This window comes from Choloepus didactylus, chromosome 17 (assembly GCF_015220235.1).
Source record: "Choloepus didactylus isolate mChoDid1 chromosome 17, mChoDid1.pri, whole genome shotgun sequence".
NCBI classification, from domain to species: Eukaryota; Metazoa; Chordata; class Mammalia; order Pilosa; family Megalonychidae; genus Choloepus; species Choloepus didactylus.
In genome coordinates this window covers 78,013,305-78,031,312 of record NC_051323.1, presented here as the reverse complement: position 1 = coordinate 78,031,312, position 18,008 = coordinate 78,013,305, and the positions used below count along the sequence as shown (strand labels likewise).

Here is an 18,008-nt window from a genome sequence, read left to right as displayed (position 1 = left end):
CTGCCTACATAAAAACAATTTATAAATTGAAATTTAAGTTTTAAAACTAATTTCCTGGGAGCATAGGCTTAATTTTTTTTTATTATCACTAAAATTAATAATATAGAATTGATAAAGCAATAAAAATATATTACTAGTATTGATACATAATTTTTAATGTAAAAAAGATAAAACTTCATTGGAAATGGAGATTTCCTTACACTGCAAAAAAAAAAAAAAAAAAAAAAAAACCTCGAGAAGATTCAGGTGTGAGCCCTTATGTTAGTTGTATTACAAACTTGCTGCAAGGAAAAAGGCAAAGCCAATCAAAATCAAGGCAAGCCAAATGGAAGATTTACTCTTGGGAAGGAGATGTTTTAGAAAAATAGAAACCGTTAGTAATCATTTCACTAAATCAAAAAGGAAAATAAAGGGAAAGGTCAGTAACTCCACTGAGAGCCATCTGCAGGAAGAATTTACTAATTATCAGAAATAAATTTTGACCTTTTGTGTTTCCTTCACAATCAATCAAAATAGGACAGAAAAATGCCCGGACCCCCTCCGCCCCCCGCCGTGTCCGCCGCGGCTCCCCGCGCCCTCTCCCGCCGCCCGCACCCGCTCCTGCCCGGCTCCAGGCGCCCTGAGCACAGCGGGGCGCTCCAGAGAGACCCGGAAACGCGGGGAAACGGCTGCCTCGGGCACGGGCGGCGGCGCCCACGGCGAGAATCTGCAGCAGCAGCAGCACGGACACTGCTCGGGGGCAGCGCCCACCCAGGACACTTAGCCGTCACCCCTCGCTCTGCTGCTGATACCTGCAGCAAGATCGGCCGCCATCGCCAGGTGAGGACAGGAGAAGGCCGGGGCTGCAGCCAGCTGGGGATCCAAGGTGGATGGTGTTGACGGGAGCACAGCATTGTGCATATAACTAACACCTCTGTAGATTTCAAAGTGGGAAATTTTATGTTACATGCATGGCATCACAATAAAATAATAAAGCAAAACAAAAAGCACAGACCTGTGCAACACAAAGAGTGAACTCTAATGTAAACCATGGATTTAGCTAATAATTATAACAATATGGTTTATCAATTGTAACAAATATAGTACAATGCAAAATATTAATAACCGGGGAAAACTGCATGTGTGAGGAGGATATAAGGAAACTGTGCTCTGCATGATTTTTCTGTAAACCTCCAAATGCTCTGAAAAAAGAAATGAATTAAAACTGAGCTACAACCGGTAATGAGATGAAGGAGGCACTCTGAGACATTTCTGGCTGTTTCTGGGTGCTAAACATCACTTGACCACTTTCAACAAGCATCGTTTCCACTACCTTCCAAAGCTGACAATTCCTGGAATCTTCTCACCAGGATGCTGCTTTTGGAAGTAAGAAGGAGTGAATAGCAGCTTTGGAGAACGGGCACACCTGTTTACTGCCTGAATCACAACCAAGTAAGGAGTTTCGGGTTGCAGGTCAAGACTGTACAGTTTCTCTCCCAAGAGTTGGACCCCACGATTGCAGAGAGTGACAACATCAGATGGAAGCCATCCCTCTTCTTGGCTCCAAGTTCACCGGCATCGCACAGCACACACCTCAGTGAATCACAAATAACTGAGGGACCTGGCTGATTTCCCAGTCTGAATTCTGTGATCCACTGTCAGGCTTTCTATCCTTTTGCTGAATCTATTTATAAATCTATCCAGATATGTTTTGTTTGTTTAACAAATGTTCTTGACTGCCAGCTATATTCTAGGTACTTGGGATATGTTAGTGAATGAAACAGACAAAAAATTGCTCTCTTCATAGGGCTTAAGTTCTATGAAGAGAGGCAAACAATAAACATAAATCACTAGAAATTAATTAAAAAAATAGATTGGGGTGATGTATGCACAACTATATGATGGTAACGTGAACAGTTGATTGTACACCATGGCTGATTGTGAATATATCTCAATAAAACTGAATTTAAAAAAAAGAATGAATGTGGACCCATACATTGCATCATATACAAAAATTAATTCCAAATACATCAAAGACCCAAATATCTAATACCATAAAATTCTTACAAGAAAATGTAGAGAACTATCTTCAGGACTTTAAAGTAAGCAATGCTCTTTATATTTTACACCAAAGAAACAAATAACTAAAGAAAGAAACATTTTAAAAAAGTATCTCTGATATTACTACAATATGCAGAATATATATAGAATCTCTAAAACTAAATAACAAAAAGACAAACATCCAAATTTTAAAATGGGCACAAGACTTGAATAGATGTTTCTTCAAAAAAAAAAAAAAGACATACAAAGGACCAATTAGCATGTGAAAAAAAGCTCAACATCATTAGCCATTAGAGAAATTCAAATCAAAACTATGAGACACTCACTGGACGGCTGTTATTAACAAATCAGAAAATAACAAGTGTTGGTGAGAATGTTGAGAAATAGGAACCTTCATACATTGTTGGTGAGAATGTAAAATAATGCAGCCAGAAAGTTAAATGTAGAACTGCCATATGAGCTGCCAATTCCTCTCCTACCTGTATACACCAAGGAATTGAAAGCAGGGACTGAAACAGATATTTGTACACCAGTATTCATGACATCATTGTACACAATAGCCAAAAGGTCAAATTAACCCACAGTCCATCAACACATGAATGGATAAGCAAAAATATGGTGTATCTATACAATAGAATATTATTCAGAACTAAGAAAAGGAATAAAGTGCTAGTAGATGCTAAAAGAAGGATGAAACTTGAAGACATGAAATTGAGTAAAATAAGCCAGACACAAAAGGCCAAATATTGTGTGACTGCTATTACATGAAATACATAGAATAAACAAATTTATGGAGACAAGAAGCAGGAAAACAGTTACCAGGGTGCTTGAGGAGAAGGAATTATTGCCAAATGGGCATGAGTTCTGGTTTGGGATGATGAAAATAGTCCAGAAATAGACAGTGGTCAATGTCACACAAAATTGTCAATTTACTTAATGTCACAGTATTGCCCACTCAACATGATTAAAATCATTTTTATGTTATGTATATTTTTCCATAATTGAAAAAAATTTAAAAATCAACCAAGAAAATAACAACATTAATAGAATGAAGGACAAAAACTACATGATCATCTCAATTGACTCAGAAAAAATTTTTTTTAATTCCCACACTCATTTCTGATAAAACCATTCAGAAAGCTAAGAATAGAACACTTCCTCAATGATGAAAGACTGAAATATTTCCCCCTAAGTTAAGGAACAAGACTTCACAAAAAAAAAACAAAAAACAAAAAACAAAAAAACTTTTGTGCATAAAAGGACCTTCTCAAGAAAGTAAAAAAAAAAAAAAAACCTAATATATTGGGAAAAATACTTGTAAATCATACGTATGATAAGTTTAATATCCAGAATAGAGTACTACTAAAACAACAGACAAATATGCCAATTTAAAAACAGGAATGCAATTGAATAGACATTTCTCCAAAACAGATAAACCAATGACAAATAATCACATGAAAATTTGCTAGACATAATTAGATAGTTATTGCATTGGCTAATTACACATTAGAGAAACACAAATAAAAAGGAAGAACTACCACTCTTCAAAAAATAGAAAATAAGTTTCTGTTACTTGAGAGGAGGTCAAGTAACAGAAACCCTCATACACTCCTGGTGGGAATATAAAACAGTGAAGAAACTGGAACCCACTTAGGCAATAACTCAAATAGTTTAACATAGAATGACCATATGATTTAGCAATTCCACTCCTACTTGCATACTGAAAAGAAGTACAAACAAAAACTTGTACACAAATTGTCTTAGCGTCAATCAGCATTATTTTAAATAGCCAAAATGGAGGTTTTAAATAGCCATTTAGCATTATTTTAAATAGCCAAAGGTGGAAGCAATTAAAATGTCCATCAAATGATAAATGAAACAAAATGGTATATACCTACAAAGGAATAGTATTCAGCTGTAAAAAAAAGGAATGGCGTTCTGGTACAAGATGAAACATAGATGAACCTTGAAAACATTATGCTTACTGAAAAAAGCAAGAGAAAAAACTATGGCACAGTTGCACTTATATGAATTATGTAGAATAAGAAACTACACAGAGACAGAAAGTAGATTACCGGCTGTTGGGGACGATTAAGGTAGCATGTATAAAATCCACCCTCAGCGATGCCGGAGATATGCAACATGACCGCTAGGGCTGATGCAATAGCCGCTTAAGTTGCCCTCAGCCTTCTACGGAAGTGATAGCCGTTTGCGCCTAAGATTCACATCTAGAGTGCTAGCTTTACTACCTGCCTTCTACCCCAGCAACAGTAGCCACCAATCCTGTGCTAGCCTTACATCTGCCATCCGCCCTAGCAACAGCAGCAGCCAATCCTAGACTGCCACCCGCCTTTGCAGTCACCAATCCTAGGCCGCCACCCGTTCGTACTAGCCACTCCCTCTACCTTAGAGTATATATACCCTGTCTCTTCAATAAAGTTTTGCAGCTTGATCAGAAACCTGTCTTGCTGTCATTCCTCGCGTCTCTTGTCCCATACCATTCCTCCCTCACAGGATTTGGAGCTTCCGTTGAACGTCCCGCCGGCCGGGACAACCGGCTATCAGGGGCTTGGGGTTGGTGACGGAGAGTCACTGATAATTGAGGAGAGTTTCTGTTTTGTGTGATGAAAAAGCTTTGGTGATGGGAGGAGGTGATAATTGCACAACAGTCTAAATGAAAACAAGATCAATGAACTGTACACCTGCAAACGGTTAAAATGGAGAAAAAGAAGACAAGGCAAATGATTAGAAGGGGTTTTCCTTGGCTCTTAATGAGCCTCCAGGTGCTCAATTGTGACTGTTTATTCAAGGAGTTACCTGAAGTGGAATCTGCTGACATGCGTTACAAGTGATGGTGCTAAAAACATGTGTGGAGCAGGAAAAAGCTTATTTAGATAAATTGTGCAGCTAGTGAAAATGTAAGGCATAAGCCTATGATATTTTATTTTATTATTCATCAAGAAGTATTTATGGGGAATGTTTGACTCTCTCATGTTTTAAAGAACCAGTAAGGTCAATATACACTTTAATTTGCTCTGGTGCACACAACCAGCATTGACAGAGGCACATTTGCAATCAATTTTGAAGACAGGGAACACTTACTTGGATGTTCAATTAAGTGAAATGGTGGTGTCCATTCTTCTCATTATAAGACATGTGTTTCAAAATACAATTAACAGTACTGAATTATATATGAAAATGTGGTTAAAAACTATAGGACTGTAAAACACAGTGAACTCTATTGTAAATGCTGGACTATAAATTAATAATACAACTATAAAAATGTTCTTTCATGAATAAAAAATACCACAATAATGCAAGGTGTTAGTAATAGAGTGGTATATGGTAACTCCATTTTTTATACATTTTATGGATGCTATTTATGTAAACTAAATAAATTAAAAAATAAAATTAAAGTCATAAGTAATTAAAAATTATTTAAAAAATTATATTTAAAAATGTAAAGGTGTTCAAAATGCATTATAAAGGAGAAATTCTGACTTATAAAACTATGCATCATCCATTTACTAAATACCAACTTTATTCTAGATGATTAGATTATAACAGAGGAGATAAAGCAAAGAAAAATTCCTGATTTCCTGGAGCTTATGTTCTAGTATTAATAAACAAATTACCATTGTTTAAAAAAAAAATAAATAAATAAACAAATTACCTAAGTAAATAATAGAGTTTATTGGAAGGTAATGAGTCCTATGGGAAAAAGTAAACAGGGAAGCAGGATGGGGGGGGGCTGGAACTGTAAATACTGTAACGTTTAAATAAAGAGGGACAATGGGTCCTTGGCGTCCAGTGCAAGCGTGAACCCGACGGTCTACCGTGTGCAAAGGCCCAGGAGCTCACTTAGGTCTGAACAGGATCGCTCTGCTCGGGCCATGAAGGCGGAGCTCGCTCAGGAGGTCCCGGCCACAGGTGAGCTTCCCCTGGTGATGGGGCAGAGAGCGTCTGGGTTCTGGGTATTTGAAGGTGGAGAGTGGGGTGTCGGGGAAGGAGCACAAGGAGGCTGCCTCGGGGGTGTTGGGAATGGACCTGCGGGTGCTGATGCGGGAGGCGGCGGGACCCACCTAGAGGCTGGCGCGGGTGCGTCAGGACAGGTGTGGCAGGTGACAGGTGTGGCGGGTGAAGTGGGGGAAGCTCCGTCCTCCTCCTCCGTCCATCCCACAGTCAGGGCAGAGCGCAGCACGGCGGCGGCTTCCCCTCGCCCCCGGCCCCACCTACCTGGCGGCCCCGCAGCCTCACCCCACCCGGAGCTCACTGTTCTTGGCAGCAGCCCCTCCCTCAATAAACACTACTCTAATTACTGGCTTCCAGCAGCCCCCCGGGGCAGGACACCTGGGCTCCTCATTGGCCAGCGCGGCCCGCTCCTGGCGCAAGGGGCTCTCTGCGCTTATGCACAGGTGCAGGCCTGGCCCTGGGAGTGGGGCGTGGATGCTCGATCCTGCAGGAGTCCAGGCCTGGGCAGGTGAAGAGGGGGCGCTGCCTCTGAGGCGGTAGATGGATTCCAGGAGGGTCTCGCCCAGGTGCTGCAGGACCCCCTGCTCTGCATGTACCACCCAGGCGGGTGGGGGATTCTTCCCCGCCAGGGGAGCCTCGGGAGCGCCGACTTCCCCGTCCAGGTGCTGATGGGGCCGCTGGGCCCGGGGCCTGAGGAAGGCGCCTCCAGGCACTATCTCTGCCCTGACAACCCACCTACCTGCTCAGTTTAGGTCCACCCGGCCCCTTCCATGTTCAAAGCAGGTTCATGGAGACCCCAGGAGCTGAAGGAGCCTGTGAAAATATTTTCAGAAGGGCCCTGAGACCACGGGATCCCGGCAGGGCCGTCTGCTGATCAGGAGGCACCGCACCAAGGCCTCCCTGGCAGGCGCCGGGGTGCGGGATCTGAGGGTCCTCCGCAGGTTTCAGAGGCGGGGCCAGGAAAGGCCTCCCCCGGCCTCTCCCGTTAGCAGGGTCTAGTCCAGGCCACGGAGTGGGACTTTTGAAAAACTATCCAGAGGCTCATCCTCTGAGCGGTCCCCGGGATTCCCCCTGAGCAACACAGAGCATCTTCCCTGAGCCTCCCAGGCAGGCTGGTACCTGAAGGGACTTGAGAAATCCTCAGGATGTTCCCACAACCGAGAAGCAACAACCAGGATCCAGATCAGACCTGCGGGCCTGGGGGACCCCAGATCTCCTGCTCCAAGTCGGACACCGGCGGTTTCCATCGACGTGGACATAAGAAGGTTTCCTGATGCATCATCACCATCCTCGCAGTAGCCTTGACTGTCACCCTGTCTCCCTCGCAAATGAACCCTCCACCTCTACCTCGCCCTAACCTTCGCCCTAACTCAAGGCGGGGCCACTGGATTGGGAACAACCAGACCCTGTCCCACACACGGCCAGGGGACGGGGCCTCCCTCGGGTGGGACGTGGGGCGGGTCCTCGGGGCAGATGCACCAGGTGTCACCAGGCGGCGCCGGAACCCGCGGCCGCGGGCGGAGAGGCCCCGGGGGCTGCGCTCCCCTCCCAGGGCGGGCAGGGCCCAGTGGGCGCTCGTGCTGTCCGGCTCTTACCCGCGCAACGCGCAGCTCACAAGCGGCCGCCAGATGCCAGACGCTGGGCCCGGGCTGGGCAGACATCGCGGATGAACCAGACAGCGGGGCCTGGCCTCGAGGAGCTTCAGTTCTCGAGGGGACGGGGGTGCTGGGCTTCTCTGTTCAGGGTTTGCATTATTTTTGCAGCTGTCTTGTAGGTTTGAAATTATTTCAAAATAAAAAGTTAAACAAAAAAAATTCCAGAGAGCTGAGGCAGACAGGGAGAGAGAGAAGGGGCAGAGCGGGGCCTGGGGCAGAGCGGGCCTCCTGGAGAAGGGGTCCCACCCAGCAAAGACCCAGCCAAGGAAGTGAGGGGCGCCCGGCAGAGACCCAAAGCAAGAGCACCCCGAGCCGGGAGAACAGGCGCACTGAGGCCGGGCTGCGGTGAGATGGCTGGGGAGGCGGGAGGGGGCGGGGCCAGAGGGGCGGGGCCTCTGCCGCAGCACCTGGAGCCGCACTGAAGAGTTGTGGCCTCCGAGCAAAATGGAGGACCACAGCCCCGCTTTGAGCAAGGGTGACATGAGCTGGGTGTGCGTGTGTGTGTGTGTGTGCATGTTTGTGCATGTTCTGTGTGTAGTGTACACGTGCACATTGTGTGTGCACGTGCTCACATTTGTGCTTGCACGTGCACATGCATGTGTGCATGTGTTCATGTGTGCATGCGTGTTCACGTGTACACGTGTACAGTGTGCGCATGAACCTGTTGTGTGCATGTGTGCTCATACGTGTCGTGTGTGGGCACATGCATGTTTGTGCTGTGCACATGTGTGCATGTTCATCACGTGTGGTGTGTGCGTGTGCATGCATTTTGTGTGTGAACGTGTGCATGTATATACGTATACATGTGTGCTGTATACATGTGTGCATGTTTGTTCATCACGTGTGGTGTGTGCATGTGCATGCGTTTTGTGTGTGAACATGTGTGCATGTATATACATATACATGTGTGCTGTATACATGTGTGCATATTTGTGCATGTGCATTGCACAAACATGCGCTGCAAGCAGGGCTTCAGGAAGCTCGAGCCTAGGAGTGGTCGGTGGGCTGTGAGCTCCCAACAGTCAGCCCCATCCCGGGGCCGGGCACAGAAGTAGTACACGAGGAACCCAGAGGTGTGAACCCCTGAACGCCAGCCTCGGCTGTGGCATAAATGTGGCCCTCTGACCTCTAACCCCTCTGTTCCTCGGTTTCCTCCCAGGTAAAATGTGCATGGCACTCGGGCCCGGTGGGGCATGCAGAAAGGGGTGGTGTCCGCTTCCTGGCGGCTCTCTGGAGCTGCTGAGCCCTCGTGCCTCCCGCCAGCCTATTTTTGTGTCTAGATGCGGGTCACACAGCCCTGCCCAGGCGCTCTCTTCTCTCCCAGACCCTCCCCTCACACTCGCTGCCACCACACCAAGCTAGAAAGAGATTTTACCACTGAAATGTGCCCTGAGTGGTGCCACCGGCTCTGTATTATTCCTTCTGTAATTGAGCGTAGCCTGTGAATTATTTCCCTGGGGCAGCCTGGGGGCCTCCCAGATGCCCAGGAGGGACCGTGTCACAGGTCTCCAAAGGAAGCAGGAACGGGACAGGCCCTGACATCCGCAGCCTGAGCCAGCCCCCGGTGACAGCCCCTCTCACGGCCCGCCATCCTGTGAAGCCGACGAGCCCACTTTTGGATCCAGCAGCTCGTCTGAACCCCACGACCATCCTGAGACGTAGTCCCAGTGTTTGCCCATCTCATCACTGGGGAAGCTGGGCTCAGAGGGGGCAGAAACCAGCCCAGGGCTGCACAGCTCATCAGGAGTCAGACCTGGGCCCTGCTGCAGGGCTTTCCTGCCTGCACCCAGTCCAGTGACCACCCCAGAGGCCTTGGCCAGGGGCTTCGCTGCCAGCAAGCATCCCGACCCCAGGACGATGACGTCGTCACAGTCAGGCGGCCTCTGGAAATGCCATTATCCTCTCAGGGGATGAGAGCATGAGGGCAAGCAGCATTTGCAGGCTCCTTCACAACGTTAAATATGAAATTCCCAAGTGACCCAGCAGTCCCGACCCTATGTCTGCACCCAACAGAACTGACAGCAGGGACTTGGGCACCTGAAACCCAGCGTTCACTTAGCCTATTCACGAGAGCAAGAGGTGGGGACAGCCCAGGTGTCCATCGACAGGTGAATGGATCAACCAAATGTGGTCTATGTGCACAATGGAATAGTACTCAGCCATGAAAAAGAATAAATAAACTGAAAAAAAAAGAATGAAGTTCTGATACATCCTACAACATGGATGATCCTTGAAAATATTATACTAACTGAAATAAGTCACACTAAAGGACAAATGTTACATGATTCCACTTGTATAGAAATACATAGAATATGCAAGTGCATAAAGACAGGAAGTAGATGAGAAGTTACCAGGGGCTGGGGGTGTGTGGGATGGGGGGAAGCTGGTGCTTAATGGGACAGAGTTTCTGTTTTGGGGATGAAAAGTTTTGGCCATGGATGGTGGTGATGGCTGCACAACATTGTGTATGTGATTAATGCCACTGAAATGTGCACTTAAAAAATGGTTAAAATGGCAAATTTTAATTTACATATGTTACCACAATAAAATTTTTTTCCAGTGTTGGGGGACAAGGAGCAATAGCATCTTAGAATGATTGTGAAAATAGTTCGACCTCATGGGTCCGCTGCAAGATTCTCAGGGTGCCCCTCCAGGGGTCCCTGGACCACACTTTAAGAACCACTGTTTCCTCGGAAGCGTCAGCCCCTGTGACGACTGCTATCGCACCCCCAAGAGCAGTAACAGGCGCCCCTGTGCTCACAGCCGGCATGTATGAAACATCTCGGCTGGCCCGATGCCCAGAGAGCTTGGAAGGCGCGGCCACCTTGGTGGTGGATGGGCACGGGAGCTGGCAGGCGGCCAGGGACATGCGAGGCCAGGTCTGGAAGCAGCCGTTCTTGACGTGTCACCTGGCTCCGCTCTGCTCCCGGCCGTCTGATCGAACACCCCCCAGGTGCAGCCGGGAAGGTGTCAGCCCCTACCTCCAGCTGACGTGAAGTGACAGATCCCCTCCAGCACGGAGGGGGCCTCATCCCAGCAGCCGGAGGCTTCAGAGCAAAAAACCTGAATTCTGGAGATGAACACAACCTGCCCCAACACAGCCACGTCCACCCCTGTCTGAGTTTCCAGCCTGCCGGCCTCCCCTGTGCATTTTGGACTCAAGATTGTAGAGTTAACGCTGGAATTTCCAGCCTGCCCCGTGGATTTTGGACTCACCAGCCCCCACGATTGCCTGAGCTAATTCCTTAAAATAAAATAAATCTCTTTACACACACCCACACACACCCTACTTGCTCTCTCCCTGGAGAACACTGACTGATGCCCCGTGTGTCAGAGGGGAAACCGAGGCCCAGAGATGCTGAATTCTCACAGCTCGGAAGGAGCGGGTTGGGTGTCAAAGCCGTGCCTCGCCCCGGAACCGAACTCCTAACAGGCCAGCGCGCCTCCGGGCCGAGGACATCTCCCTGGGAGCCGCGGCCGAGGCCCCTCCGGAAGCAGCGACGCTTCGGCCCCACTGTCAGTGCTCGGGGTTCCCGCCAAACTTCCGAGCCAGCTTCTGCTTTCTCGGGGCGCGCTCTCTCGGCCCACAAACTGGGGGTGGGCCGGCCCTTACTCAGGCCACTTCCTCCGCCTGGGGTCGCGGGCCGGCGCCACGGTGGCCTGACGGGCCCGCTGGTCCGGGTCGGGCTGCCCCAGACGGCCTCCCCGGGCGCTTGGCCTCCCCGCGGGCGGCTGCGCCAGGCTGCGGACCCAGGGCGAGCTCTGAAGACACCCGCAGCCGCGGCAGGCTGCTCGGGAGCCGGCGCCCGGAGCCTCCAAAGCTTCCCGGGAGCCCCGCGTGTCGTGTGCACGGTCCGGGGGTCCCCACCTGTCGGGAGGTTTCCATTTGCTCGGAGGGGAAACAAGGGGTCAGGCCCCCGGCTTGCTGCCCGCTCCCCGGCACCGGAGGCCGAAAAGCCCCGCCTCTCTGTGGCCCCATCCCGGCCCCTCTGATCTTGAGCCGCGCCCCACTTCCTGGGTGTGCAGCCCCCCACCCGGCCTCCGTCTCCATCCGTTACCTGGGCGCACACTGGGGACGGGCCCCCCGCGGCTCCAGAAGGTTCCTTGGGCGCCCAAAGTCCCCGAGGAGGCAAGTCCACTCCCACCCGTGGGCGCCCGTGTCAGGAAACGCGGAGACAAACCAGCGCGCACGGCGCTGCACCAAAGCCCCGGGCTGCGGCCCCGCGCCCCCAGCCCCGCGCCGCCCCGCGCCCCGCGCCCCCAGCCCCGCGCCTCCGCGGTCCCCGCCCGGGCGTCCCCGTGACTCGCTCGGCCGCGGGTTTCTGCGCAAATGACTCGCGGGCGTCCGGCGTAGGGTCCCCACTCCGGGCGCGGTGCTCACGCGGCCCCGTCCCCGGCGCCCCCCCCGCCCCCCGCGAGTGCCAAACTTCGGCCGGGCCTGCGCCCCCCACCCCCGGGCGCCCCGCTCGCCCTCCCCGCCCCGGGACCCCGCCGGGACCTACCTGGCCGCCCCGCATCCTCGGCGGGCAGGGGCGCAGCGGGGGGACCCGGAGAGCCGCGCGCCGGGGGAGGGCTCGGCGTGACGTCACCCCGCGGGGCGCTGCGGGCCGGCGGGGCCCCGGGGGTCCCAGTGTCGCCCGCGGACGCCAGTGGGCAGGAGGGCCCGGGAGCCCCTTGTCCCCCGACATGGTTTCTTCCTGAGCACCCCCCGGACTCCCAGAAATACCTGGGGGCGAGCAGGGAGGGGCGGGGCCGTCCAGGTGAGGCGCGCGCATGGGGGGCTCGGACAGGTGAGGCGCGGCGGCCGCCGTCACCCGAGAAACGCCCCCTCGGCCGCTGTCGGCCCCGCTCTTTGAGCACCTCCTCCCGCGCCACGGGCTACTGGGTGCTTGGGGTGACCCTCACGCGGCCGCCTGCGGGCCCTGGAGAGCTGCTGGGTTTGTCCCCATTTTATGGATGAAAACCCAAGGCTTTCTCCTGCTTTGTGTGAGCAGCCGGATGCGGAAGGGCTCGGGGATGTGGAGACAGAGCCGCCACCCCCCCACCGGCTGCCTCCCCCTGGCACCGGGGGATCCAAAGAAGTGAGGCGGCTCGGCACCCCCACCGCCCGGGGGGCCTGGGGTGAAGGTGAGGTGGCAAGCGGCCTTGGGACCAGGCACTGAGGAGGCTTCCAGGGTCTCCCTTTTAGCAAAGCTCTCCTGGTTGGCTAGTGGGGGGCAGGGTGAGGGGTGATGTGTGTGGGAAAACCGGGCCCCCCCGCTATCCTTTCAGGGTGTGTGGAGTGAGAGGGAGGAAAAAGGGCGTAGCTCAGGACAGCAGGCAGGGGGAGGGTTCCAGAGGGGAGGGCACCTGCGGGGGAGGGGAGGAGGGGGTGCAGGGGGCGAGGGGCTGGGCTGGGCAGAAACAGGGGTCCTCAAACCCAGGCAGTGCCTCCTTGACCCCTCACTGCTCCCCCCACTACCTGCCCTGCCCACCCAGCGCTGGAGAAATGCCCCCACGCGCTTAGCAGTGCCCCCACAGGTGGCTACAGGATTTGTCACCATCTTCCCAATCCCAGCAAAGGACTTTTTTTTTTTTTGCAAAGCCTTAAAAAATGATTACCCACTTGGTGGTTTGAAGCTCTTATGTGCCCCAGTAAAGACCACGTTCTTTTAACCCATCCCTGTGGGTGCAGACCTACTGTGGGTGGGACCTTCTGATTAGATTGTTTCTATTGAGAGGTGACCCACCCCGTTCCGGATGGGTCTTGGTCCTCTTACTGGAGTCCTTTATGAGAGGACAAAAGACACTCAGAAGAAGCCCGAGAGCTCAGAGAAGCCCCAGAGAAGCTAAGAGATGAAATGAAGAGAAGCTCAAAGAAAAAGGTCCCAGAGAAACTGAGAGAGGAGCCCCTGAAGCCAGAAGCTGGAACAACGAAACCCGGGAGCGAAGGCCCAGCAGACGTCACCATGTGCCTTCCCGTGTGGCAGAGGAGCCCCGGCTGCCGGTGGCCTGTCTTCAGAGAAGGTGTCGTCCTGCTGATGCCTTAACTGGGACATTTTCACCATCTTAGAACTGTAAATCTGTGAACTAATAAATCCCCTTTGTTAAAAGCCAGTCCATTTCTGGTATAGTACATTCTGGCAGCTTTAGCAAACCAGAACACATGGTAATCTATGTCCCTTGTAGAAAATTGGGAAAATTATGAAATGTAAAGGAAGAAAAGGAAGACACACTAATCCAACCACAAAGAGGTGATGTTATGGGTTGAATCGTGTCCCCCCAAAAAGATCTAAGTCCTGACCCCCAGTCCTGGGAATGTGACTTTATTTGGAAAGAGGGTCTTGACGATGTGCTTTAATGAAGATGAGGCCAAACTGGTGTCCTGATAAGAGGAGATCGACATTGACCACCAAGGTGGAGATAGAAGCTCCTGGACAGCCAGGACCCACCAGGAGCTGGAAGGGGGCAGGAACATTCTCCCCTAAGATTTCTGGCTCCAAGAAACACGAGGGAATAAATTTCTGTTGTTTAAGCCACATGGTTTGTGGCACGGCAGCCCTAGGAAACTAAGGTGAACTCGTTTAACTTTTTGTTTGCCGAATACCCTCCCCGATATTTTTCTCCACGTTTAACCCTTTCTCTGCAGGGATTTGCACCACATGGTCCATTCTGCCAGCCGCTTTGTCAGGAGCCCCCCTCCCCTGTCAATAGCCAGAGAACAGCATCCCCACCTGAACACCTGCACTGCATTTTGTCTCATGAATGGATCACCTGAATGGTGGAGACACGGTGGTTTTAGGACAAATGTATCCTGTGGGCAGGAGGTGAGTGGGCAGGGGCCGAGTGGTAGTAATATGTCCCCATTTCGGCTGCCCATTTGGCACATTAAACTGGAAATCCAGGTGCTGCAGTCCTGGGCCCTTCTGCATGTTCCCAGGTTGTCAGGAATGTTCCTCACCCCTAATGGGTGGTGCCGAGGGCCAGGGGCCCCCTGAATACAGAGGCAAGACTGCTGACAACTCAGCATAGAGCCAGCTGGGGCTTCAGGCAGCCAATAGCCATCAAATCACACCCCACCTTGGCCTCTGCCCACCGACTCCCTGCCCACAGGATATATTTGTCCTACCACCATGTCTCCATAACCCTCTGTTGAAGCCACCTTATCATAGCCAGTTCTAGAAATGGGCCATGATATGCGGCACCCATCCTTCCAGCCAGCTGGACAAAAAGGCTGCCACCTCACCTTCATTCTCATCACCATCCTCTGACCAGAAAGAGCCCTGGCTTGGGCAGACCTGGGTTTGAAAGACAGCTAGCTGTGCAACCTTGAGAAATTGTCTCACATCACTGTGCCTTGGTTTCTTCAGGTTGGAAAGGAGGAGAATACTTCCTTGGATTGTCAAAAGGAGTAGAAAAACATGGAACCTACTTGGCAGGCACTAGGTTCTCAGAACATGGCTGCCGTTCCCTGGAGGAGCCTTTCAGAGCCCCTGCCATGAGCCAGCTGCCGGGCGAGGGCAGTGGCTCAACCTCCCTGTTCACACGGCCCAGCTCTACTGCCAGGCAGACGGGGTGAGGGGCCAGAAGAGAGCAGGGGTGCAGAAGAGGGGGGCCCATGGCACAGTGGGGTGCGGAGAGCAGGGTGGGCATCAGAGGCCTTGGAGCAGAGCTGGGAGGCCGCAGCAAGCCAAGCAGGGACTCCCACAGTCTCTCAGTGAGGGCGCTGGGGGGCAGCTGGAGGGGGCGATGAGGGCAGGGGTGCAGGTGAGAAGGACCCAGCGCTGCCCTGGGACTCAGGACCTGCTTGGCGAGGGCAGGGGTGCAGGGTCCAACCCCTGCCGGCCAGTGGCCCCTTGCCCGTGCCTCAGTGTCCCCAGGCCTCCCTGTGCTTCCCGGTGGAGCAGCTGGCCTCACGCTGCTGTGGGGCTGTGGGAAGGCGGAATGAAGCGGTGCCCGCGGCGGCCACTCGGAAAAGCTACCGTTTCCCGAGCACCCCCCTGTGCCAGCCTGGGAGGGGTGCCAGGGACCCCGGACCTCTGGGGCCACACTCCCATGGTCCCACCAGGGGTAGGGGCCTGGCCTGGGCCCGGCCTGTGAGCTGGTGGATTGGGAGTCACTCGGGGTCCCTGGGCGCTGAGAGCCTGTGTTCCCTCCAGAGAGCAGCTAGGGCGGCTCAGCATAGGCCCCCAAAAGACACGCACTGGGGGCCCTCAGGCTGCTTGGCCCTGGCCTTGATCCCGGGGCCGAGACCTTCCCAGTGTCTGCCTGTCTGTCTGTCTTTCCCTCGCTCCTTTTGCTCTTGGCCTCTACTGGGTTTGCCCTCTTCTGCCAGTTCTCAAGCAGGAAGAGAAGGCCAGGGTGGGGCACAGGGAGAATTTGCTACAACCAGCCTGACCCCCCAGCCCCCCATCCTGTGACAACCTCCTGTCGGGGTCTGTCCTGCCCCTGGGCTGCCGTGACATTCCGTGCTTGTCCAGCCCTGCCTCTGGCCCCGCCTGTACACCCCACCACCCCTGCTAGGCCGGAAACAACAGCGATGGCAACAAACGATAATAATAGCTTCGCTACGTTGGAATTGACCAGGCTGCGTCCCGCTCGGCACCACCCAGTGACCCCCGACGGCCGCACACCCTCCCGGACCTCGGCCCCCTGCAGAGACAGCTGCCCCCAGCTCTCGGAGGTCCAGGAGGTGGGGGGCACCGGCAGCCCCTGCTCGGAGCTCCTGGGAGCCCCTGACCCACTGCAGCCCCTCGGCCCCGTCAGCCCCGGGTGGGTGGACCAACCCACAGGGAGGACCCGCCAGCCTCTCCTCCACTGGGGGCCCCAGGTTCCCCAGGCCAGCAGGGAAGTGGACTGGGGAGCCCGGGAGCAGACCCCTGGCTGCACCGGGCCTGCCTGGGGGTCCCCGGCTCAAGGCAACCACAAGCCCCCAACCCCCAGGGTCCCAGAGCTTGATCAAGCGGGAGCCGCACAGGCCAGTGGCTGGGGGGCCCGGGAGGACCCAGGGGCCCGCATGAGGGCCCCTTCCTGAGCATCCTCTGTGGGTGCCAGAGCTGGGGTCGGGGCCCAAGTGGGGGACGGGCAGAGGCCTCTCCTCGCAGGCCCCCCTCACCGGCCTCACAGGCCGCGGCCCAGCGTTTCCAGGGCACGGGGTGCATCCTTGAGGCGCCTCCCAAGCCAGGGCTCAGGCAGGCACCCCGAGAAATCCCGCAGGGGGCTGGGGTCTTCTGGAAGGGTCCGCTGGGGAGAGAACGGGGGCAGGACACCCTGAGCAGCCTGCAGGCCTGGGGGAGCCTCCGGGGACTGGAGATGGGGAGGTCCCGGGCAGGACACCTGCTACAGGAGCTTCGGAACCTTCTGCGGGGGGAGGCAGCCCTTAGGGTGCCCCCTGCTCCCAGCCCTCCCACCCACTCCCTCCAAGCAGCATCCACCCACCTCCGAAATCTTTGGAGCTCCCAGGCTACCCCGTCTCACGGGCCTCTTCCAGTCCACACCCCAGCAGAAGGGGGAACACCCTGGATGTGGATCAGACCCCATGCCCCCAACCGGAAACCTTCCAAAGACTCCCATTGCCCTGGGGACACAGCTCAAATCCTCACCGGAGCCCCCAGCCCAGCCCCCCGGCCCCCATGCCTCACCCTGGTCAGCTGTCAGCCGCAGCCTCCCAGCTCTGTCTGTCCATCCACACGCCCTCCCTCCCCCTATCTGGGGTGCCCCGACCCCCACACTCGGCACACCCCAGCTGTGTTCCCTAAATCAGGGTGAAGCCTGGGCCTCACCGGTCCGAGCGAGCTCTGGCCGCCAGCCCCCCACTGTGCCCCCTCTCCTTCCATCTCTGGCCTCTGGGCCTTTGCACAGCCGTGCCCCCGCCTGGCTCTCCCCCGGGTCTGCACATCTCCCACCCACTTCAGGGTTCCGGCCTCCAGCCGCTTCTTCCCAGGCCTTCTTCACACGCTTCCGTCAACACGTATCGTCGGTTACCTGCTCAGGGTTTGTCCTCAGCCCTGGACTGCACATTGTAGGGGGCAGGGGCCAGGGACCCCATCTTGTTGCCTTCGGCTCCTGGTGCAGAGCCCAGTCCCCTGTAAGTGCTCGATCGAGGGCCGTTAGCTGCCACACACATCACAAGCCACCTCCACTCTCTGCACACACCCCTTCACACGCGTGCACTCACATGCACGCAGACATGCTCACACACATACACTCAGACTCATTCTACGCTACCACCACACACCAGGCCCCACGTGCCCACCTTCACACCCGCCCCGAGCTCCCACGCCCCCCACACCTGTCACTCCACACGGCCAGGCGTGCCCGCTCACGCCATCCCCATGCCAGCACAGCAGGCACCCCGAGCTG

At 53.7% G+C, this 18,008-nt stretch overlaps 1 protein-coding gene across 12 annotated transcripts; it reads right to left on the bottom strand.

Annotated features, from left to right (window-relative positions):
* Positions 1-211: 211 nt before the first annotated feature.
* Positions 212-17,791, bottom strand: LOC119512906 (complement C1q tumor necrosis factor-related protein 5-like). Of its 12 annotated transcripts, none has more exons than XR_005212466.1 (4): positions 7,608-7,991; positions 7,132-7,228; positions 6,752-6,825; positions 212-913 (listed from the first exon to the last, which is right to left on the bottom strand). XR_005212466.1 is itself a non-coding variant. In XM_037807736.1 (2 exons), exons 1-2 carry the CDS (start codon positions 12,440-12,442, stop codon positions 6,787-6,789), a joined length of 312 nt encoding a protein of 103 aa, XP_037663664.1. In that variant the 5' UTR covers positions 12,443-12,783; the 3' UTR covers positions 6,315-6,786. The 12 variants fall into 12 exon arrangements, 1 of the variants encoding a protein (XP_037663664.1); XR_005212461.1 differs by lacking the exon at positions 212-913 and adding an exon at positions 17,631-17,791 and having other exon boundaries at positions 6,315-6,825; positions 7,608-7,779; XR_005212462.1 differs by lacking the exon at positions 212-913 and adding an exon at positions 12,170-12,783 and having other exon boundaries at positions 6,315-6,825; positions 7,608-7,779.
* Positions 17,792-18,008: the final 217 nt, after the last annotated feature.